Source organism: Capra hircus, chromosome 10, assembly GCF_001704415.2.
Source record: "Capra hircus breed San Clemente chromosome 10, ASM170441v1, whole genome shotgun sequence".
NCBI lineage: Eukaryota > Metazoa > Chordata > Mammalia > Artiodactyla > Bovidae > Capra > Capra hircus.
Genome location: NC_030817.1, coordinates 89,783,069 through 89,808,218, shown reverse-complemented (window position 1 = coordinate 89,808,218; position 25,150 = coordinate 89,783,069). Strand labels below are relative to the sequence as shown.

Sequence of the window (25,150 nt, the reverse complement as noted above, 5' to 3'; positions counted from 1 at the left end):
TGGTTATTAGTTTATTATACTTACTAAAGAACCTAATAGACCATTGTAAATGTAGTCTTATAAAAGACAAGAATATTTGTAGGAGAACTAAATTAAACAGATTTTATTAAACTTTTTAGGATGAGGAAAACAAGTGATATAAAATAAGTCATAAGAAATGCTCCCTGGTACTACTATCTCAAACCATTTTCAAGGTTTTACAAAATACTCACACAGCAAATACAAAAAGCTTCAACATACTCTTCTGACTTCTGCTGCAATAAATGCAACATTAACAAACATACAAATTTCCTCTGTACTTCTTAAAAGCAGAATTACTGAATTACTAATTTTTACAATGTTATTCATACACATTTTTATTCATATGCTATTAATGAGATCATTGCCAATACATACATTATTTTCTTTAACTTTTTAAAAATTAAGCCAATAGATGTCATGCAGCGATCAAAAACCTTACAGTAAATTACACAGGTTTGTAGTCCAATTTAGACTCTAGCTTCTTAGAATCAGCCACTTTTCTGACTGCTTTCATGAAGTCTTCCTGTACTACAAAATCATGATCGGCACGAATTGCAAACATACCTGTGGAGAATAAAACAACACGACTGCTATATTTAATATGTGATTATTTATTATAAAATAATGAAGAAGGGTAAGTGAAATGGGTTGAAGGTAGTCAAAAGGTACAAACTTCCACTTAAAAAAGTAAGTCCTGGGGATGTAATGTACAGCATGGTGACTATACTTATTCACATTGCATTTTATATTTGAAAGTTGCTAAGAGTAGATCACAAGAAAAATATTTTTCTATGTGTGATGATGGAATGTTAACTAGACTTTCTGTGGTAGTCATTTCATAATATATACAAATACTTAATCATTATGTTGCACATATGAGACTAAATGTCAATTTAGTTTATATATCAATTAAAACTATATCTCAATTAAAAAAACTTTAAAGAAAAGTAAACAACGTAATATTATTCTACGGAATAAATGTGAAGGAACCCAGATGTACTACTTCTCAGCAAGCAGTTCCAATTTGTTAAAAACCACTATCATTGTTCAACTAATTTCCATAGCTATAGTGAGCATTATTTTCCAAACCAAAAATTAGGAAACAATGAAACAATTATCTGGATACTTAACTCCAGCTCACACAGTCCCTGTATCCAAAGGCATCTTGAAAAAACAAAAGTGAAAGTAAAAGAGAAGTCACTCAGTCGTGTCCTACTCTTTGCAACCCCATGGACTGTAGCCTACCAGGCTCCTCCATCCATGGGATTTTCCAGCCAAGAGTATGGAGTGGGATGCCATTTCCTTCTCCAGAGGATCTTCCCAACCCAGGGATCGAACCCAGGTCTCCTGCATTGCAGACAGATGCTTTACTGTCTGAGCCACCAGGGAAGCCAACGAACAAAACCCAACTATCAACAATACATACACATTTTAGGCAGCTCTTTCCTAACTCTACATGCAGCAATCCCCTGGAAGGAGGGAGTGCATGTATGGTTTGCTGCTGCTGCTGCTAAGTCAAGTCAGTCGTGTCTGACTGTGCGACCCCATGGACTGCAGCCTACCAGGCTCCTCCGTCCATGGGATTTTCCAGGCAAGAGTACTGGAGTGGGATGCCATTTGCCTTCTCCGATCTATGGTTTGGGAAAACACAAAACAACTCCAGTAATTTTGATACCTTTTCCTTGTTAATAATCAAAAACTTAGAGAATAAGAATTAAATAAAGTCAACAGTCGGCTTTAACAAAAACCAATGGCATTATTCATGTAAGAAAATTTACCTTTTTCATGTACAAATTGATAATGACTTTCATATTCAAATAACACAATTCAATTTTTGCTTTCAAATTTTTGACAAGTTACTTGTCAAATACTACTTAACAAGGAGGTAAAGGTTTGTAGGTGTTTCTGAAAAACATTAATTGTGTCATAGATGTAGGTCCCAGATTTTCAAACAAACCTAATTTCCCAATAAGTTAAAACTGGTAAAATAAAATTATCTACTAAATAAATGAATCCTACTACTATTTTCACTGAGGATCTGCTTATACTGAATTTTCACTAAGATTAAATGACTGGATTGCAATAGAAAATTTCAAGGGTTGCTTCTTGTCTTCAAGATTTCTATATAAGAAATCTTGGCAATAGTTATTCTGCGCTATCCTCAGAAATTAGGTGAATGGAAATGACTAGTTTTTTTAATAGTGAAGTTTTAAAACCTGTTTAGAAGGCTGTAATTTAATTAGGCAAGCTATTTTTCCAAACCTTGTGCATATTACTGTTTCCAAATAATTTTTAGTGAATGAGTGAATCTGAGATATATTCTAATCCAAAAAAAAAGATAATCTCAGGATTTGAATGGGAAAAGACAACTATAATTGAATTAAATATATTTTAACTCACAGAAAGATATGTTAACAAAAAAAAATTGAAGCTGAATAAAAAGAAAACCAAATTCAGTCTCCAGATGAGAAGCATAAAAAGCTTAAATTTTAATCCACACCATGTTACAATTCTTTATTGGGAAATAGCTAAAAATAAACTTTAAAAAATGTGGGAAAAAGAATATAACTTAATGGTATCAGCTTTTAAGATTATGACACTGCTTTTGTTTGGATTTCAGTTTCACCAAAAAATCTTCTAATAAGTTGGTCCAATGTAGATTTTGAAAGGAGAATGTCATAATTTAAGTTGTGGGCTTCCCTGGGCTCAGTTGGTAAAGCGTCTGCCTACAATGTGGGAGACCCAGGTTCAATCCCTGGGTTGGAAAGATACCTTGGAGAAGGAAATGGCAACCCACTCCAGTACTCTTGCCTGGAAAATCCCATGGACAGAGAAGCCTGGTAGGCTAGAGTCCATGGGGTCCCAAAGAGTCCGACACGACTGAGCAACTTCACTTTGCTTTGCTTTTAGTGTAGGTTACTGAGTTTACCTCAATATTTTTGCTTATTAATAAGTCTTTGCGAGCATGATTTACTGTGACTTCTACTGAGAGTTTCTGGACCTGCAGATTTTGATCCAGATACTGACACTCAGTATACCCATGAAGATACTCCTATGGAGAAGCATGTCTGAGCAGCCTCTTTAAACACTGGTGAATTTACGAGAAACGTTAAAAATAAGGCTAAAGGTAAAATGAAAATGAGGAAATCACATATCGTAATACTTAAAAACTGTTCATATGCAACCTATGAAAGTCTAAAATCTACTGTAGATATTAATTTTTTTAATTTAAAAATTTTCTGTGGAGGACAAATCTAAGTGACTCTATAGGGTTTTAAAGCCACTTGTTAACCGGAAATAAAAATCATACAGTTCACAGAGAAAACCATACTAAAAAACTACTACATTTCCACAAATTGCATGAACACAAAATTCATAAATCCACCTTTCAAATTGAACTACTGGCTGACTAGTGTCAGAAGGCCTGTCAACCATTTTGCAGCAGATGGAGTGACCCCCAGTGCTGGCTCGGCTGGGTTTCTAGCACAGGCGTGGCAGTTTTGTACGGTCTCAGACTTACTCCAGGGGGACAGCATGCTATCACACGTATGTTTTTCCAAACCCTACCCAGAGGCATCTGTAAGTGCCAAGAAGTTAACTTTCCCAAGAAGATCTCGTCCCATGGAGGAATAGAGGATAAGAGCTGGTAAATAAATGCTCTGGTCTCCCATATTTCAGCCAGACAGTCCTGGAAAGAATTCTGTATGTTTCTCTGAAGCTTCATCAGAATCAAACACCTCCTGCCTGCAACAGTTACTTTAGCTATATATCCTTGTAACAGCCTTCCCTCTTTGCATCTCACTTGTCCTGTTCTCTCCTACTTCTTGGACTCAATTTCCCAGAAAATAACAAGCACTCAAAACCTTGCAAAGTCCAGGCTCTGCATATGGACAAACCCAAGCTCATTTTTAGCAAATTAAACAAATCAAAATCAAGAGTAAAAACTGTACTTTAAAGCCTTACCTGCTTCAGTACAAACATTTCTTAGGTCTGCTCCATTAAAGCCATCTGAAAGCTTCACAATTGCTTCATAATCTGTTTTAGAAAAATACTGGAAATTAGGTGTAAAAAAAAAATAGTTACAGTAGACCTTTACTTGATTTATGACTATATAGAAAATTTAACTTAAGAGCTTGCTTTGAAATAAGTCAGCTAGGCATGATCTGTGTCAATATTCCACAATATCAACAACTAAAAGCAATACTTCTGTTAAGTAAACCAGCACCAAGCAGAAATAAACGTACTTCTAAAACTCTAAAACCAAGAAACAATTGAGATCTGAAAGCATCTTAACCTGTTTCTACACAGAGACACAATTAAACACATGTGAACTTCATGTACCTGTCATGTTATGACTCTAAAACTGTAACCAAGTTTATAAATTACAAACCAAGTCTGTAATTTGAACAAATCTAGAACATTCAAAACCAACTGTAACCACAATGGAATTTAATCATTAAAACAAATACAAACTACACCAAAAATAAGTCATCAGACATCATTTTACCATAGTTTTAAATGCTAGCATAACTACTGGCTAGGTTTTCTGATTTCTGTGAAAGCTCCAAGTGGTGAGATCTATGATAACAGTAATAGCTACATGACCTTTCTGGCCACATGACAGACTTGAAGATCTGCTGATTAGGCTAAGCAATTATAGACTTGATGAAGGATAGGAAGAAGAGAGGCAACAAAGGCTACTACAATGTGAAAATCTGTGATAAGACGCCCTTCTCAGGCAACCTAGAATATGTGAATCTCTATTTGAAACCACAGACAATTAATCAATTAGTCTTCACTTATCTCTCTCCCCTAGATCATTATCATCAGCAAAAAAAAAAAAAAAGTAAATCCCTCCATCTTAAAGAAAACTCCCCCAATTCCTAATCTCCATTTCTGCTGCACCTCCACATCTTCTCCCCTTTGCCAAAGAACTCCTAAAAGAAGTGTCTAAACTCAATGCCTCATGTCCTCATCTCTCTGACATCCATCTGCATAAGGCTCTCACTCCTACCACTCCAAAGAAATTTCTTTTCATGAGATCACCAATGATCCTCACCTAGTAAATCCAATCTCAGAACTCTTCTTATCAGGCCCACTGTCAGCATTTGACAGGAAATTAGTCCCTCCTTAAAATAATTTCTTCATTTATTTCCAGGATACCACCAGCTCCTGGTTAATTCCTACCTCTGTGACTACCCTTTCTCAGTATCCTTTGATGGTTTTTCCTCTCAACTTCTTAATGCTGGAATTAGCTCAGTTTTTAAAACCCTTCTCTATCCATGGTCACTTCCTTAGAACCATTTTTATGCTGACATTACCCATATTTCTGGCTGCAGCACAGACCTCTCCAATGAACTATTGATGCACCAAGAATTACTGATCAACATCTTTATTTGGCTATCTAACTGGCATCTCAAATTAAATATTGCCAGAATCAAATTCTTCATTCTCCCTCTAAAACTTAATCTTTCCCGTCTTACCTCAAATTTAATTGATGGCAATTCCATTTGTCCAGTTGCATGAGTCAAAAACCTATGTCATTCCTGGTTCTTCTCCTTAGCTCACACCCTACATCTGATTCATTAGCAAGTCCTATGACCTCTATCTTAAAAACATGTCCAGAATCACATTAGTACAAAAAATGCTGCTACCTCCTTAGACCAAGCCATCACCATCTTTTTCCTGCATTACTGAAATAGCCTCCTCATCGATCTTCTTGTTTATATCCTTGTCCCTCTGGTTGCAGCCAGAATGATCTTAATTAAGTTGAGTGAATTTTGAAAAATTTACAAATGATATAATGCCTGCAATTTAAAAGGCCAGAGGGAAAGTAAGAGGTAGAAGAAATTACAGATGAAACAAGATTGGCCAAAAGTTAATTACTGAAGCTGGGGAATTAATACTTGATAAGATTATAGTCATCTCTAGTTTTATGTATTTCCAATTTTCTGCAATAGCAGGTTAAATAATAAAAAGGTCATATCATTCCTCTGCTCACAATCCTCCAATGGCATGCATACCACTAAAAACAAAAGCCAAAGTTCCTACTCAGTGGCCTCAATAAGGTTTTACAAAACCTGATTCCCATTACTTCTATGATTTATTTCACTTGCTGCTGCTGCAAAGTCACTTCAGTTGTGTCCAACTCTTTGCAACCCTAAGGACTGTAGCCCCCCAGGCTCCTCTGTCCATGGGATTTCCCAGGCAAGAACACTGGAGTGCATTGCCATGTCCTCCTCCAGGGGAATCTCCCCAACCCAGGGATCAAACCCACCTCTACTGCACAGTAGGCAGATTCTTTACTGCTGAGCCACCAGGGAAGCCCACTTCACTTGCTACTGTCCCACTGACTCTGCCACAGACACTTTGATCTCAATGCTGGCCCTAGAATGTTCCAGGAATGCATCTACTTCAAGGTCTTCTTACTTGCTGATCCTTCTGCATGATCTTTCCCCAAATATTCTTCTAGGTCACTACTTAAAAATCACTTTGGTAAGGCCTTCCCTGTGCTTCCCCCTCCCTACCTCCATTCAAAACTGTATACATGTTCATACCTGCTCCTGGCATTGCCTATTCCCCCTTTCTTGTTTTATTTTTCTCCACAGTACTTATCATCATCCAGTAACTATGTATTAGGCAAGTCAAGATAGCGGAGCAGAAGGACATGCGCTCATCTTCTGCAAGAACTCCAAAATTACAACCCACTGCTGAACAACTATCGACAGGAGAATGCTGGCTCCCACCAAAAAGACACCCCACACCCAAGGGCAAAGGAGAAGCCCCAGCAAGATGGTAGGAGAGGCAAAATCGCGTTTACAATCAAATTGCATACAACCAGAGACGCCTGGAGGGCTCAAACACACCTTGTGTGCACCAGGACCCAGAGACCCCACAGAGACTGAGCCAGAACAGTGTCTGTGTGTCTCTTGTGGAGGTACAGGTCAGCAGTGGCCTGCCACAGAGACAGGGGCTCTGAGCGCAGTGGATCTGAGTATGGCATAAGCGTTCTTGGAGGAGGTCGCCATTAAACCCACCATAAAGCCACCAGAACTTACACACACTAGGGAAACAGACTCTTGGAGGGCACAAACAAAATCTTGTGTGCACCAGGACCCAAGAGAAAGGAGCAGTGACCCAACAAGAAACTGCCCCAGAGCTGCCCATGAGTATGCAGAAGTCTCTGGCGGAAGCGTGGGTCGGTGGTGGCCGCTGTGGGGTCAGGGACACTGGGTTGCAGCAGTATGTGCAGGGGACCTTCTAAAGGAGGTCGCCACTACCTTCATCACCTCCACCATAGTTTGGTCTCAGGTCAAACAACAGGGAGGGTACACAGCCCATCAACAGAAAATTGGATTAAAGATGTACTGAGCATTGTCCCAGGGCTTGTCCCACCAATCAGAACAAGAACCAGTTTCCCCCTCAGTCAGTCTCTGCCATCAGGAAGTTTCCATAAGCCTTTTGTCCTTATCCAACAGAGGGCAACAGAATGAAAACCACAATCACAGAAAACTAATGAAACTGATCTGGACCACAGCCTTGTCTAAATAAAAGAACTATGACCCATGAGTGTAGGGCCACCTAAGATGGACGGGTCATGGGGGAGAGTTCTGACAAAAAGTGGTCCACCGGAGAAGGGAACCCTATGAACAGTATGAAAAGGCAAAAAGATAGGACACTGAAAGATGAACTCGCCAGGTCGGTAGGTGCTCAATATGCTACCGGAGATCACTGGAGAAATAACTCCTAAAAGAATGAAGAGATAGAGCCAAAGCAAAAACAACACACCCAGTTGTGGATGTGACTGGTGATGGAAGTCAAGTCCAAAGCTGTAAAGAGCAATACTGCAGAGGAACCTGGAATGTTAGGTCTACGAATCAAGGCAAACTGGAAGTGGTCAAACAGGAGATGGCAAAAGTGAACATCAACATTTTAGGAATCACTGATCTAAAATGGACTGGAATGGGTGAATTTAACTCAGATGACCATTATATCTACTATTGTGGGCAGGAATCCCTGAGAAGAAATGGAGTAGCCATCATGGTCAACAAAAGAGTGCAAAACGCACTACTTGGGTGCAATCCCAAAGACAACAGAATGATCTCTCTTTGTTTCCAAGGCAAACCATTCAATATCACAGTAATCCAAGTCTCTGCCCCAACCAATAATGCTGAAGAAGTTGAAGTTGAATGGTTCTATGAAGACATACAAGACCTTCTAGAACTAACATCAAAAAAGATGTCCTTTTCATTATAGGGGACTGGAAAGCAAAAGCAGAAGTCTAGAGATACCCAGAATAATAGGCAAATTTGGCCTTCAAGTACAAAATGAAGCAGGGCAAAGGCTAACAGAATTTTGCCAAGAGAAAATATTGGTCTTAGAAAACCCTCTTCCAACAACACAAGAGACTTTACACATGGACATCACCAGATGGTCAATACCAAAATCAAATTGATTATATTCTTTGCAGCGAAAGATGGAGAAGCTCTATACAGTTGGAAAAAACAAGACTGGGAGCTGACTGTGGCCCAGGTCATGAACTGCTTATTGCCAAATTCAGACTTAAATTGAAGAAAGTAGAGAAAAACACCAGGCCATTCAGGTATGACCTAAATCAAATCCCTTACAAATATACAGTGGAAGTGACAAATAGATTTGAAGGATTATATCTGATAGACAGAGTACCTGAAGAACTACGGACGGAGTTCAAGACATTGTACAGGAGGCAGAGATCAGGACCATCCCCAAGAAAAAGAAATGCAAAAAGGCAAAATGGTTGTCTGAGGAGGCCTTACAAATAGCTGAGAAAAGAAGAAAAGCTAAAGGCAAAGGAGAAAAGGAAAGATACACCCATGTGAATGTAGAGTTCCAAAGAAAAGCAAGGAGAGATAAGAAAGCCTTCCTCAGTGATCAATGCAAAGAAATAGGGGAAAACAATAGAATCAGAAATAATAGAGACCTCTTCAAGAAAATTGGAGAAAATCAGGGAACATTTTCATGCAAAGATGAGCACAATTAAGGACAGAAATGGTATGGACCTAACAGAAGTAGAAGATACTAAGAGGAGTCAAGAATACACAGAAGAACCATACAAAAAAGATCTTCATGACCCAGATAACCACGATGGTGTGATCACTCACCTAAAGCTAGACACCCTAGAATGCGAAGTCAAGTGGGCCTTAGGAAGCATCACTACGAACAAAGCTAGTGGAGGTGATGGAATTCCAGTTGAGCTATTTCAAATCCTAAAAGATGATGCTGTGAAAATGCTGCACTCAATATGCAAACAAATCGAAAATGCAGCAGTGGCCACAAGACTGGAAAAGGTCAGTCTTCACTCCAATCACAAAGAAAGGCAACGCCAAAGAATGTTCAAACTACCACACAATTGCACTCATCTCACATACTAGTAAAATAATGCTCAAAATCCTCCAAGCCAGGCTTCAACAGTACGTGACCCAAGAACTTCCAGATGTTCAAGCTGGATTTAGAAAAGACAAAGGAACCAGAGATCAAATTCATAACATCTACTGGATCATCGAGAAAGCAAGAGAGTTCCAGAAAGACATCTACTTCTGCTTTACTGGCTATGCCAAAGTCTTTGACTCTGTGGATCACAACAAACTGTGGAAAATTCTGAAAGAGATGGGAATACCAGACCACCGGACCTGCCTCTGGAGAATCTGTATGCAGGTGAAGAAGCAAAAGTTAGAAATGGACACAGAACAACAGACTGCTTCCAAATCAGGAAAGGAGTACCTCAAGGCTGTATACTGTCAGCCTGCTTATTTAATTTATATGCAGAGTACATCATGTAAATGCCGGGCCAGATAGAGCACAAGCTGGAATCAAGATTGCTGGGAGAAATGTCAATAATCTCAGATATGCAGATGGCACCACCCTTACAGCAGAAAGCGAAGAAAAACTAAAGAGCCTCTTGATGAAAGTGAAAGAGGAGAGTGAAGAAGTTGGCTTAAAACTCAACATTCAGAAAACTAAAATTATGGCATCCAGTCCCATCACTTCATGGCAAATGGATGTGGGAACAGTGGAAACCTTGAGAGACTATTTTTTTGGGCTCCAGAATCACTGCAGATGGTGACTGCAGCCATCAAATTAAGACACTTGCTCCTTGGAAGAAAAGCTATGAACAACCTAGACAGCCTGTTAAAAAGCAGAGACATTACTTTTCCAACAAAGGTCCTTCTGTTCAAAGCTATGATTTTTCCAGTAGTCATGTATGGATGTGAGAGTTGGACTATAAAGAAAGCTGAGTGCCGAAGAATTGATGTTTCTGAACTGTGGTGTTGGAGAAGACTCTTGAGAGTCCCTTGGATTGCAAGGAGATCCAACCAGTCCATCCTAAAAGAAATCAGTCCTGAATATTCATTGGAAGGACTGATGCTGAAGCTGAGACTCCTGACGAAGGAGTCTTTGGCCACCTGACGAAGAACTGACTCATTGGAAAAGATCCTGATGCTGGGAAAGATTGAAGGAGGGAGGAGAAGGGTTCAACAGAAGATGAGATGGTTAGATGGCTTCACTGACTTGATGGACATGAGTTTGAGTAAGCTCCAGGAGTTGGTGATAGACAGGGAAGCCTGGTATGCTACAGTCCATTGCCTCGCAAAGAGTCAGACATGACTGATCAACTGAACTGAACTGAATATACTAGACTGTTGACTCTGAAGAACACAAAAAGTATAGGCATCAGCTCTCTCCATAATCGAAAATCTATGCATAACTTATAGTCAGCCTTCCATATCCATGATTCTGCATCTGTTTATTCAGCCAAAGTCAGTCAGGTAGTACTACAGCATTTGCTAGAGAAAAAGATCCACATATAAGCCGATCCACACAGTTCAATCCCACGTTGCTCAAGAGTCAAGTGAATATTTTACTCACTTCACCTGTCTCTCCTGACAAGTTATATGAAGGCACGAACTTGTCTGTTTTGTTCATTGCTATATCCTAGGCACTTAGAACAACTCAGCACAGAGAAGATGCTCAATAACTATTAGCTGAATTCAAAACCACCATGTTTCCTGAATCTAAAACTCAATTTGGTAGACTATTGGTAATATCCAGTAGTATTTTGCTTCACGGTTACCAAATATGAATATATAAAAAATAAGCTATTTCCTTACCTATTTCACCATGCTTTGTAATGGGACCTGCATGGATTTTCAATATATCTAACCTTGCTTGTTCGTTTGGTAAATCAATATCTGAAAATAAGAAAATTATAAAAAACTCTATTACAGTCAGGTTTTTTCTTTGTTAAACAGCGTAGGGGGTGAGGAGGAGGTTTGGGATACAGAAATAGACATAGACAAAGAGAAATGGACAGCAGGCAAAGAAATTTAACTCACGTATTTTTCTATCTAATCTGCCTGGACGAAGCAAAGCAGGATCCAGTGTATCTGGTCTGTTGGTAGCCATGATCATTTTAACTCTATGCAGAGTATCAAATCCATCCATTTGATTCAGTAGCTAAGAATGTATTTGTGAATATAAATCAAAGGTACATTTTATAAAATATCCCAACCATTAAAAAAACTTCAGACACAACTTTTATATGCCTAAAGCCATGAAATATATTGCTTACAGATAGATATATGATATACAGAATGATAATTTGATGAAATATTTTTTTCTTACATAAAGGGATATATTTTTCATGCTAAAAGTTCCAAGGTAGATTATTTAACTATATACCTTTCTACAGCTTTCAGACTAGGTCTAATAAATCTGAAGGCATCCATCTAATCAAAAATTATGAAACTAAACTATGTGGATCTGATTTCCAAGTTCAAATTTTTTGATAGAATTAGTTTTAAAATGAAAATAATAACTAACGTTTCAAGTGCTTATGGTATGCCAGATATAAAATTTACATTAGCATAACTGGACACAATGATTTTCTACAAACCTGAAAATAAATCCATTAAACATCTTTTCAAATAATTCTATTATATATAGAAATACTGAGACATAGTTCCTTTAATTTCTAAAGTTTTCTTGAGTAAATGCTGGAAAATCTAACCGCATTCAATAACATCTTTAAAACAAAGCTAATCTGACAATATGTCTATTTCTTTATGTCAATATGTCTAACATTCCCAAAATGTTAGCTAATAACATATCAGCTACATGAATAAAACTAGCATGTGTTGCTTTAAAAATAATTCAATTTAAGGCTTCTAAAAGACTCTTCAACTAATTCTGAAATACTGTGTATATTCTGAGCAGACCAGAAACATTTATAAAAAACAATTTTCCAATACCCACACTGAGACAGAAACTGACAATGTATTACCAATGCTACCTATCTATTTATAGAAGTTAGAAAATGTGTTTAAAATCTTGCCATCACTTTCACAGAACTTAAGAGTGGGAAAAAGCTTTAATATACATTTCAATACCCCAGCATCCATCTTCAATAATCAAAACAATTTTAGCTTTCTTTTGTTGTCAACAATAGAGCAAAGTATTAGTAATTTCCAGAATAGCCTAATACATAATGACAACTCATTTACTGTTACCAGTTTTAATATATTTGTCACTTGTGAAATATCTATAAAACTAATACAAGATCACATTCACAATGTAAGTACAATATACAATTTAAATATTTAAATAGCTAGTCTGCTCAAACAACAGAACAGTACAGCAGTAAATCAAATGAAAATTTTTGGATATCCCTATTGTTTCCTAGGACTCATTTTCTTACTAGAGACTGTGCCAGAGAAAAGTGCTCATTCCTGGCAATATTTTCAAATTTCATATGTAAGTGCATTCTTCATTTAAACCACTGTATATATTTTGACTTTCAAATACCCAATGTATACTTCATTTTATAAATACTGATTTTCTTCTAAACCACTTTCACCAAATATTACCTCCATTAAAGTTCTCTGAATCTCTCTATCGGCTGAAGTACCCTCAGAAAACCGACGACCACCTAGAATAACGATATGGAAACTTCTGTGTTACTCCTCCTCTTTAAGCATCATTTAAGAAAACAATACAAAAATGATAGTTCTAGGGTTTAAAGTATTAAGATGAAAATTAATTAACAAAAATTATACTGATAAAATTAGAATTGATTTTGGTATGTTTCTCATTTTCTCAATGTTGAAGTTTATTAAGATTGGTTAAACTTTAAGAATTAAAAAATAATTCATCTTGCTACTTCACAGAAGTTGCAATTAGAGGTGAAAAAAGATGGAAAAGTTTCTTTTAGATTAAAAAGTTTTCCTAACTTTCAAGAAAAGTTTAAAATAAATTTTTAAAACTGTTGTTCTTACCAATAGCATCTATTTCATCCATAAAAATGATGCATGGCTGATGGTCCCTGGCATAGTTAAACATTTCTCTGATCAAACGAGCACTTTCACCAATGTACTTGTCTACTATAGAACTAGATACAACCTGATTAAAGGAAAAACATTAAGGTAAACATAAGACAATTCAAATTTAATTTCAACAACTACACCAAGAATCTTCCCTTTACCTTTAAGAAATTGCAATCCAGCTGGCTAGCCACAGCTCGTGCCAAGAGTGTTTTTCCTGTACCTGGGAATGAAAAAAGAAGTGATTTTTTTAAAGTAATATAAATTTGAGGGAAAATAAGATAAATTTTCAAAAGCTTTTAAGAATGTAATCCTTTGAATAGTAAATTTTGCAAAAGGAGGCCAAGTCCTGAACAGAATTTCCATTTTATTCAAAATATCCTTTCTCATTTTAAGCCAACCAAATACATAACTCTAGAAATATACCAAACCCTACTTAGTAACAAACTATGATGGAAACTTGCATATTAAAATCCATTGGTCTATACTGCACACTGAGTGGATCTTTACTTAGATATGATATTGTAATATTAAGTATTGGCTATCTGAAAACTACTGATACAGTGGATTATTAAAATCTTCCCAATACTGGCATTTTCCATTATACAATATTTTAAAAATCATATTTGCTAATACCATCACCAATCTCATTCTGTCCTGTATTAACACAATGGAAAAGTTGTCAAGCTCATAGTACCAGATATAAAGTTTTCAAAAACAAATTTTCATGTGCAAAGTTCCAATTATATCAACAGTTACAGATGGGGTCAGTTGTTTAACAGGATTGGCTAACTTCATTTTTTTTTAAAATATGTGCAAGGTTACTAGTAACCAGTCTGATAACTAATTGTAAATTTTTCTTTCAAGTAAAATGGCACTCTGTGAAAAGCAGCGAATTCGGCAGGCAACTGAATAACAGCACAAATGGTTTTCTTGGAGATATCTACCCTATTAAGAATGCAACAGAAATACTTTAAAGTATCTTCCATTTCCTCACAAAATACAAGACATTATTCAAGGATCAAAAGTTCATATTTTTACCAGTTTATCAAGGACATTTTAAAGTGAAACTGGCCTCTTTTCATACTGCACATGTTGAGTGGCCACAAAGACAATGACTATTGTAACATTTTGTGCCATTGACTTAACTGATTCATGCTATATCATGAGCACCCTTGCACCATCAACACAGATGTTAGCTGCCTTTTTCACTGTGTTAACATCTTAGTATTACAAGAGTAAGTTCTGACCTTGCAGATGCCCTGAAAGTATCTCTGGGATACCCATGGGTCTGTGAACCACATGGGACAACTGGCTAGAATCACAATATGTTAAGATATATGCTTATGAAACATAAGACTAAGCAAGGCTAAGAAAATTATAGACACACATCTCCAGTTGCTTCCTTACTCTGAACAGAATGAAGGCTGAAATGGCGACATTAAATATTTATATCTTATTGTTTTATTCATTGATTCATACTGAGACAGACATAGCTTAACACCAACCTGGTGGTCCATATAACAAACAGCCTTTTGGAGGTATTATTCCCACACGCTGGAATAATTCAGGGTTTGTAAGAGGCAATTCTATTACCTAGAAAAGAAGTTGCAGGTTTCTTAAACAGTTAGTTAACATTTTAACGTACTTTCAAATATTTTAAGTACAATATGAGCTGTTAACGTACACACATAATTCATAATAGATCTAGAATTCGTGCTATGTAAAACCATTCATACTAGAGGTCTTTATCCGGCAGATGTAAGATATCTCTTAAATCTAAAGAGCTTAAAATACTTTAAAAATTAATTAAAAAGCATGTGGCAGAACTTCCCTGGTGGTCCAGTGCCTAAGACTCCACACTCCCAATGCAGAAGGCTGGGCTGGGGAACTAGATCTTGCATGCTACAATTTTAAGATGAGGACAGTCAAATAAATACATAAAAATACTCATTTTTTTAAACAAGCATGTGGTAATTTGTACTACTTATTTAACACACTTGTTAAAATAACCACACACTTGGCATAAGTGATGGTTGCACAGGCATATAACCTGTCAAAACATACTTCAACTGTACATTTAAAAACTTGTACATTTAAAATTTCACTGAATATAACCTATGCATCAACAAAAAAGTTATACTAAAAGAAATCAGTTAAGCTAAAAAACCCAAAAAGATCCACACTATTTTGCATTTGAATACAACAAAAATAATTATAAAACTGTCACTGAAAGAAATGTTATTTAAAATTTTCTTAGGTTGGCATTTTGTCATAGTAGTCTTAATAAAACCATAAATTCTGCTCTTAATGTTCTAGTTCAGTTCAGTTGCTCAGTTGTGACCGACTGTTTGTGACCTCATGGACTGCTGCATGCCAGGCTTCCCTGTCCATCACCAACTCCTGGAGCTTGCTCAAACTCATATCCATCGCATTGTTGATGCCATCAACCATCTCGTGCTCTGTCATCCCCTTCTCCTCCTGCCTTCAATCTTTTCCAGCATCAGGGTCTTTTCCAATGAGTCAGTTCTCCACATCAGGTGGCTGAAGTACTGGAGTTTCACCTTCAGCTTCAGTCCTCCCCATGAACACTCAGGACTGATTTCCTTTAGGATGGACTGGTTGGATCTCCTCGCAGTCCAAGGGACTCTCAAGAGTCTTCTCCAACACCACAGTTCAAAAACATCAATTCTTCGGTACTCAGCCTTCTTTATAGTCCACTTCTCACATCCATACATAACTACTGGAAAAACCATAGCTTTGAACAGACGGACCTTTGTTGGTAACGTCTCTGCTTTTTAACAAGCTGTTTAGGTAGGTCATACATAGTTTTCTCTCAAGGAGCAAACATCTTTTAATTTCATGGCTGCGGTCACCATCTGCAGTGATTTTGGAGCCCCCCAAAATAAACTCTCTCACTGTTCCCACATCCATTTGCCATGAAGTGATGGGACCATATGCCATGATCTTAGTTTTCTGAATGTTGAGTTTTAAGCCAACTTTTTCACTCTCCTCTTTCTCTTTCATCAAGAGGCTCTTTAGTTTTTCTTTGCTTTCTGCCGTAAGGGTGGTGCCATCTGCATATCTAAGGTTATTGATATTTCCCCTAGCAATCTTGATTCCAGCTTGTGCTTCATCCAGCCTGGCATTTACATGGTGTACTCTGCATATAAGTTACATAAGCAGGGTCACAATATTCAACCTTGACGTCCTCCTTTCCTGATTTGGAAGCAGTATGTCGTTCCATGTCCAGTTCTAACTGTTGCTTCTTGACCTGCATACAGATTTCTTAGGAGGCAGGTCAGGTGGTCTGGTATTCCCATCTCTTTCAGAATTTTCCACAGTTTGTTGTGATCCACAGAGTCAAAGACTTTGGCATAGCCAATAAAGCAGAAGTGGATGTCTTTCTGGAACTCTCTTGCTTTCTCGATGATCCAATGGATGTTAACAGTTTGAACTCTGGTTCCTCTGCCTTTTCTAAATCCAGCTTGAACATCTGGAAGTTCTTGGGTCATGTACTGCTGAAGCCTGGCCTGGAAAATTTTGAGCATTATTTTGCTAGTGTGTGAGATGACTGCAATTGTGCAGTAGTTTGAACATTCTCTGGCATTCCCTTTCTTTGGGATTGGAATGAAAACTGACCTTTTCCAGTCCTGTGGCCACTGCTGAGTTTTCCAGATTTGCTGGCATACTGAGTGCAGCACTTTCACAGCATCATCTTTTAGGATTTGAAATAGCTCAACTGGAATTCCATCACCTCCACTAGCTTTGTTCATAGTGATGCTTCCTAAGGCCCACTTGACTTCGCATTCTAGGATGTCTGGCTCGAAGTGAGTGATCATCACACCATTGTGGTTATCTGGGTCATGAAGGTCTTTTTTGTACAGATCTTCTGTTTGTGTATTCTTGCCACCTCTTCTTAGTATCTTCTACTTCTGTTAGGTCCATACCATTTCTGTCCTTAATTGTGCTCATCTTTGCATGAAATGTTCCTTGGTATCTCTAATTTTCTTGAAGAGATCTCTAGTCTTTCCCATTCTATTGTTTTCCGCTATTTCTTTCCATTGATCACTGTGGAAGGCTTTCCCTTATCCCTCCTTGCTATTGAGCCACAGTCAGCTCAATGCCCTAAGACTGATTCAAAGAAAGCAAAGTGAGGGACCAAAAAGGTGAGGATTTGACTGTCCAATTTAAACTCTTCAGTCCCAGTAACTTGTTCAGTTCAGTTCAGTCACTCAGTCGTGTCCAGCTCTTTGTGACCCCACGGACTGCAGCATGCTAGGCCTCCCTGTCCATAACCAACTCCTGGAGTTTACTCAAACTCATGCCCATTGAGTCGGTGATGCCATTCGACTATCTCATCCTCTGTCAACCTCTTCTCGTTTTGCCTTCAATCTTTCCCAGCATCAGGGTCTTTTCCAACGAGTTAGCTCATCACATCAGGTAGCCGAAGTATTGGGAGTTTCAGCTTCAACATCAGTCCTTCCAATGAACATTCAGGACTGATTTCCTTTAGGATGGACTGGTTGGATCTCCTTGCTGTCCAAGGGACTCTCAAGAGTCTTCTCCAACACCACAGTTCAAAAGCATCAATTCTTCGGCTTTCAGCTTTCTTTATAGTCCAACTCTCACATCCATACATGACTACTGGAAAAACCATAGCCTTGACTAGACGGACCTTTGTTGGCAAAGTAATGTCTCTGTTTTTTAATAGGCTGTCTAGGTTGGTCATAACTTTTCTTCCAAAGAGCAAGCGTCTCTTCATTTCATGGCCGCAGTCACCATATGCAGTGATTTTGGAGCCCCAAAAAATGAAGTCTGCCACTGTTTACCAGTAACTTGAGAGAGAAACTTTTATTGAATAGTTTTGCACATAAGGTATGATTAAGACATACCAAAATTGTGGGCAATTAATATTCTCAACTGTCTCCAGATGGAAAAGGGGACTGCATGTTCATGGTGTGCGTGTGTGTGTTTAATTAATATTCTCAACTGTCTGCAGATGGAAAAGGGACTGCATGTCTGTAGTGTTTGTGTGTGAGAGAGAGAAAAAGAGAGAGAGATTCTGCTCCTATGGCTGATGCAGCAAACCACTGTAAAAGATTTCACTGTTTCATGAAGCACCAGTTCTCTCTCTGCCCTTTCATTAACTACTAAGTGAAAATAACATGCTTTTATCTATGCTTAAGCCAGTACTTCCTCAAGATGGTTTTAAAAAAATTAAAAAGCTTGGTTTTATAATCATCTGGAATGCTTGCTTATTTTTGCTTTTTAGGCCACACCATGAGGCATACAGGATTTTAGTTTCCCAACCAGGGCTGGAACCCAGGGTCCCAGCACCGGGAGTACAGAGTCTTAACGACTGGACATTAGCGCAACTCCCCCAGAATGCTTGTTTAAATGTTAATTCCTGTTGATTCTACCCCTAATCCATTACATCAAAACCATGCAGAGAGCTTAAGAATCTGTACCTTTAATAAGAGTTCCAGAAAATTTAAAGTGCTAAAATCAGATAATGTAAGCTTTTCTAATTAACCAAATTCATTCCTGAGTATCTCCATCCTAAATTAGGATGAAATCAATAGGACAATGTAATCTGCTTAAAAGAGAATTGTTAAGAAGCTATCTGTGCTGTGAAGCAAGGCAATCCTGATTTGATTGTTCACCTAAGAACTTACTTGTTTCTGTTGTCCAGTCGCTAAGCTGTGCCCCACTCTTTGCGACCCCATGGAATGCAGCACACCATTTAAGCCACCCAAAGCCAGTATTTTTCTTAAATGACAGTAAACAGATTTAACAAAATAAAATATGTAAGACACAGATAACTTACTCTATTATAAGGGTAATAGCATAACGAGGTTATGGGAAAAAACTACATCACACACACTATCCAAATGTGCTCCAACCCAAGTAAATTATAAGATAATCAAACTAACAGATGGCACGAGCATTGGATTATATCGATTATTCAATATATTCAGTATATGTCAATTATTCTTAGTTGTTTTCCCCTTCTTTGTCATAGAAAAAGAGTAAGATTTTTCTAACACCAAATTTGGCCACCTCATGCGAAGAGTTGACTCCTTGGAAAAGACTCTGATGGTGGGAGGGACTGGGGGCAGGAGGAGAAGGGGACAACAGAGGATGAGATGGCTGGATGGCATCACTGACTCAATGGACGTGAGTGAGTGAACTCCATGAGTTGGTGATGGACAAGGAAGCCTGGCGTACTGCGATTCATGGGGTCACAAAGAGTCGGACCCGACTGACTGAACTGAACTGAACACCAGATTATCTCCAAATTACAAAAACCTATCATTTTTATAGCTAGAGCTTCAGAGCTATTTTTCTCTCAGCAAAAATACTATTTATATAATATTCAGTCAACATTATTTGGACAAAGTAATTTTACATTCTCTCTCTTCCTTCAGGCATTTCTTTTTCATGGTTACTTATTTTTGATACAAATGTACATGACACATCTTAACAGACAGCCCACCTACCACCACACAGGTAGAGCGTGGCCCCTAGGACAGAGGTGGGGCAGGGAGAGGAGCTGATAGCGCTGCCATCTGCCTCTCAGCCTCCCCAGACTGCAGCCCAGGCTCCAGAGACCCAGACACCACAGGCGCTGGCCTTCAGGCATTTTAAAACCAGTACCATTTCTTGGTAAGTTCAGAGAACAAAGCATACACTACCAACCTCTCTTAATTCACGAATCTGTTCTGATAGCCCTCCAATCTCAGAATAAGAAACATTCCCAGGGTCCTCATGAGACATGTTGTAAACCAATGGATCCACTTCTCTTGGCAAATATCTGTAATGATAAAGTGTACTTTTCTTTTAAAAGATATATTTTGTCTCAGCCTACAAAGAGTATAAATGACTGCTTATACAAGAACCTGTAGGAGATCTTATAAAATCATGTTTAAGTTAATCTGAAATTAGTAAAAGCAGAAAAGTGGCAAAATATTCAGTGATCTCAGGAAGCACCGATTTTGGATAAAATATTCCCTCCACGACAATAAAAGGTTAACTAAATAGTATAAGACACATACCTCATGATAGTTAGTGTAGTCATATCCAAAGCAACTCTTGTTCCTGGCTTCAGCTTACTTTTGTCAAGCTAATTTTATAAAACAGAAAGTGTTACATAAATACTTGAAAGGGGGTATAACAGTATAACAAGAGCATAGTTAGAAGCCAAATAATCATTTTTATCCTTCAGAGAGAACACTAATATTAGATTATAAACAACATGCAGCGCTACCTCTTAAAAAAGTGCCCTTTTGTGCAATCTCACTGTGAAACGTGAAACCCCTAATACACAAAATTTGAGGAGCCAACGACTGTTTTTGAAGCAAGAACTGACTGCAATATTTTACTTTCAAAGGCTCACTATTTAATAGTTTTGCTCATCATTTTGATTTAGGCACTGTAGTACAGTGACTTAGGAAACCGGTAGCAAAGTATACATATAGAAATCCCTTAGTGAACATTTGTGAAGAAAGGAAAGCACCTTACAAGTATGCCCATTAAATTTATTTTAAAAACTATGGTTTTGAGAAGAATATACTCCATGATCACAGTAGATAGGGGAGAAATGCACTGTTTCCCTCTAGAGATTTTTTTTTTTTAATTCTAAAGAATTAAAAATTCCCAGCAACCTTCATTCATTTCTTTGCTATCTGTCAGACACTATGGCAAACATATTTCATGTTAAGTTGAATCATACTAAATAATTTATTGGCATATTTAGGCAGTGTAACTTATTTGGGTAGAACTGGATAGAATCTATCCAAAGAGATTCAATCACGCTCAGGCTGTTTCTCAAAAAAAAGTTACTTTTCAATAGTTTAGAAAACTGCTTGTTAATACAATTTCAGAATCAGACAAATTACTGAACACTTTTCACAGAATTTTGCAAAGAGTGCTTGGTTTAGGATTTAGTGCCAGTTAAAATGAAGTGGGAAGCTTCCCTGGTGGCTCAGTGGTAAAGAATCTGCCTGTCAATGCAGGAGACAAATGCAGGAGACATGATTCAATGCCTGGGTCAGAAGATCCCCTGGAGGAGGAAATGGCACCTCACTCCAGTGTTCTCGCCTAGAAATTTTCATGGGCAGAGGAGCCTGGAGGGCAACAGTCCACGGAGTAGCGAAGAGTTGGACAGGATAGAGCAACCTGAAGTGGAAGCAAGCTAAAAACTAGGTTTAATATAATGGATTAAACTAAAAATATTTCCCAGATACAGTAGTTCCCCCTCCCTTATTTATAAATGGAAACTTTATCATAATAAGTATGTATGTATAGGAAAAAACACAGCACATAGAGGTTTGGTATATGCCTAGGTTTCAGGCATCCACTGGGAGTCTCGGAACATATCCCCCATGGATGAAGGACTACTGTACTCGAAACAAGAGCTTAAACAGAGATCAATAAGAAGTTATTTCATTTATATCTACAGGCAATATATACTCCGGCCTTTCTAATATTTTTCAGCTTTCAAATGCTCTATTGCCCTCGTACAGTCATGAAATATCTTTAAATGCCAACTTTCGGCATCCAAAGGGTCCTAAAAGGGACATAAATATCCTTTATAGGATTAGGCATCTAAAATTTTGATTTAAAAAATATCATCCCACTTATACGTAAGTAAAATCTTAAGACTGAACTTAGTCCCTGGGTAAAATTCCATTCTATAGCCATGTCAGATCAATGTTTTAAAACCTGAACCTGATATAACAAATACTCAGAGAGAACTCTTCCAATGAGTTTTTTAAAATCTGCTAAAGGCATTTCCTAAAGAACAGAGCAGTACATAAATTGGCTTCAGTGGTTACTAAATAATTCAAATCTGTTTGTCAGTTTTTGACTGCAAAATAAAAGTCAGAGTTATCTCAGTTTACGTATTCTAATCTAAACCAATTCATACAAAATCAATTTAACCTATAGGAAAGTTGATAAGTAATATTTCTGAATGTTTAAAGTGTAATTTATAAGGTTTAATCTTTTAAGTCTTCTTCAAAAAGAGACATTAAAATAAAATAACCTGAGTTATTTTTCAGTTCTAAGATTCTCTGATTTCTCTGTGTGTAGAGTTGACTGAGCTAATGCAATCAAGCAAAAAATAGACTACCAGGAGGGCTCAGCTGGTAAGAATCCGCTTGCAATGTGGAAGACCTGGGTTCAATCCCTGGGTTGGTAAGATCCCCTGGAGAAAGGAAAGGCTACCCACTCCAGTATTCTGACCTGGAGAATTCCATAGCCAGTATAGTCCATGGGGTTGCAAACAGTCGGACACGACTGAGCTTTCATCAGGAGTCAAATCCATGGTTTGAGTTTAGGCTTTACTAATAATTAGCTGTATCTGAACAAGTCACCTTTGGGGCCTGGAAAAGTAAATAACTTACTTGAAAGCACTTTTTTCAATTATAAAGCACTATACAAATATAAAATGTTACCTGTCGACGACAACCCACAACATATCTCGGTCCATTTGTAGCTTTAACAATGACTAAAGGGGAAAAAAGAAATGAAAAAACAAATTGAAACATAGAAAGTAAAAACTAAATATATCCACATTGATGGCAGGTTGCATTTTATTTCTGTTCTCCAAAAGACAAGAGTTGAAAGAAAACTCAGTTTATGTAAGAATATCATCTATCTTCATTATACTCATTTAAGCAATAAGCATTCAAAGCTGGTGACAGAAAGGAGGTAACCCTGCTCTTCTTCTCTCTACTAACAATCTAATACACTTACATTTTTCTTCAGTTAACTGCTTAAGTACTTCACCCACAATCTAATAAAGAAAAAAGAGAGCATTATTTTTTGCCAAGAGCTTAAAAAAATAAATCACCATCACCCTCTACATCCCAAACTCCATTACCTACCTGCCCAACACTTTGTAGAGCCTTCAGATCATTTTCAGATTTTTCATACTGCTTGGTAAGTTCTTTTAATTGTTCCCTTACTGAAATAATATAATTTGAACATTTTGAATTAAGTAATCTTCGCGAGTTTAAGGCACCAAATCTTAACTTTTGTCTGTTTCACTTTACATATATTTTATATCCACTGTATCAAACCACACAAAAGTAACAATGCTGTTTGTAGATGACATGTTTCAAAACGAAATATTACAGAGAAAGCACGTATTTTTATTTTCTTGATGGGCGATACTTAACTTCTTTGAGCACATTTTAGGTAACATTCTTAACAGATATTGACCTTCTGACGTTTCCAGATCTGAGATTACAAATCCAAATGATAAGAGTTAGACCCTCCTCACTTCATCTATCTACATGCACTGTTACCTTCTGGCTTTTTAACCTAAATAAAGCTCCACAGAATTATGGTTAAGGTTTTCATTCATTACGTCGGTGACGGTGCATTAAGAAAAAAATACAAAACTCTTTTATTTAGTTCAGGAGGTAAGGGAAACTTGTGTAATTAATGCAGTACAATTCAAACCACGAGTAAAGATGAAAAAGGCTATTACTGACCGATACGCCGTATCCCTTAAACCCCATGTTCGGCTTTCTTCTCCACTAACAAGCCAACCCCCCTAGAATCTCATCTCGTGCTTGAGCTTCTTTGACTCAGGTCTTTTCCCCGCTCCGGGTCCCAGGGCTCCACCAACACTGCACTCCTTGCACCTCAATCTGGGAAACATCTCTGACCAACTTCTTCCTCACTCTTTGTCGGGTCATTTTCCACTTTCATCTCAGAACTGGGGATGTTCTGTCTGTCACCTGGACCAGACTAGATCATTTCCACGCCCGAAAAGGCTCGGCTTCCCAAATACTGGGCGGAATGACAAAGCGCCTTGTCCCTGGACTGAGGCCTTCTCATCCCCGGGACTCGGTTGCCGAACTCGGCAAAAGGCCTCCACTTCGGCAGAGACAGAAGCGGGTCCAGGTACTAGATTACGTGGAAAGAAAGGTGCACTCACACTCTTTGAGACGGCCGTCAATCTCTTTGTGCTCCAGCAGTTTCTTGCGGTAGTCCTGAAGCGCCTTATCTCTAGGGTCCGCCATGATGAGAAGCCGTCGCTCATAGGGGATGCCGGGAATGGCCATGGCCGCCCGGGCGGGGGACGGGGCGGGGCGAGGGAGAAGAGCCTCCCTGGAAGGGCAGGTTCGCAGGTGACCCCGCCCCTTCCGGTTGGCTCCGCCTCTGAACTGCCCTTCTCCAACTTCTGCGTCTAGGGCGCCGGAGCCCGTGGAAGGAGACCTCCACCTACACCGTCCCCTGCTGGTCTGCCTGGGTAAAGCAGGGTGCTGTCCCCTGAGAAGCCTTGGTGTTTTAAGTCATGCTGTCCTGGAACCACTGAAGACTTTGTAATAAACTAATATGGGAGTAAAATAGAGAATATACATATTTCTTTAAGTAGCGCTGATGGCTTATCCATGTATACCTGTTGGTATAACACAATACTATCTAGGATCTCCAGGTACAGAAGGAATAAGCTATTGATTCATTTCTTCACTCAGTGAATGAAGTACTAAGGATGTGATCTGGCGGGAAAATTAAAAAAAAAAGATTTCAAATTGTAATAAATGCTGTTCAGTTCAGTTCAGTCCCTCAGTCGTGTCTGACTCTTTGCGACCCCAGGAACCGCAGCACACCAGGCCACCCTGTCCATCACCAACTCCCAGAGTCCACCCAAACCCATGTCCATTGAGTTGGTGATGCCATCCAACCATCTCATCCTCTGTGGTCCCCTTCTCCCCCTGCCCTCAATCTTTCCCAGCATCAGGGTCTTTTCCAAT

At 38.3% G+C, this 25,150-nt stretch overlaps 1 protein-coding gene across 1 annotated transcript; it reads right to left on the bottom strand.

Annotated features, from left to right (window-relative positions):
- Positions 76-24,472, bottom strand: PSMC6 (proteasome 26S subunit, ATPase 6). Its single transcript, XM_005685094.3, has 14 exons — positions 24,331-24,472; positions 23,270-23,349; positions 23,139-23,178; positions 22,838-22,890; positions 20,435-20,502; positions 20,079-20,193; positions 14,885-14,972; positions 13,538-13,599; positions 13,332-13,455; positions 12,924-12,985; positions 11,394-11,514; positions 11,169-11,249; positions 3,985-4,056; positions 76-585 (listed from the first exon to the last, which is right to left on the bottom strand). Exons 1-14 carry the CDS (start codon positions 24,455-24,457, stop codon positions 467-469), a joined length of 1,212 nt encoding a protein of 403 aa, XP_005685151.1. The 5' UTR covers positions 24,458-24,472; the 3' UTR covers positions 76-466.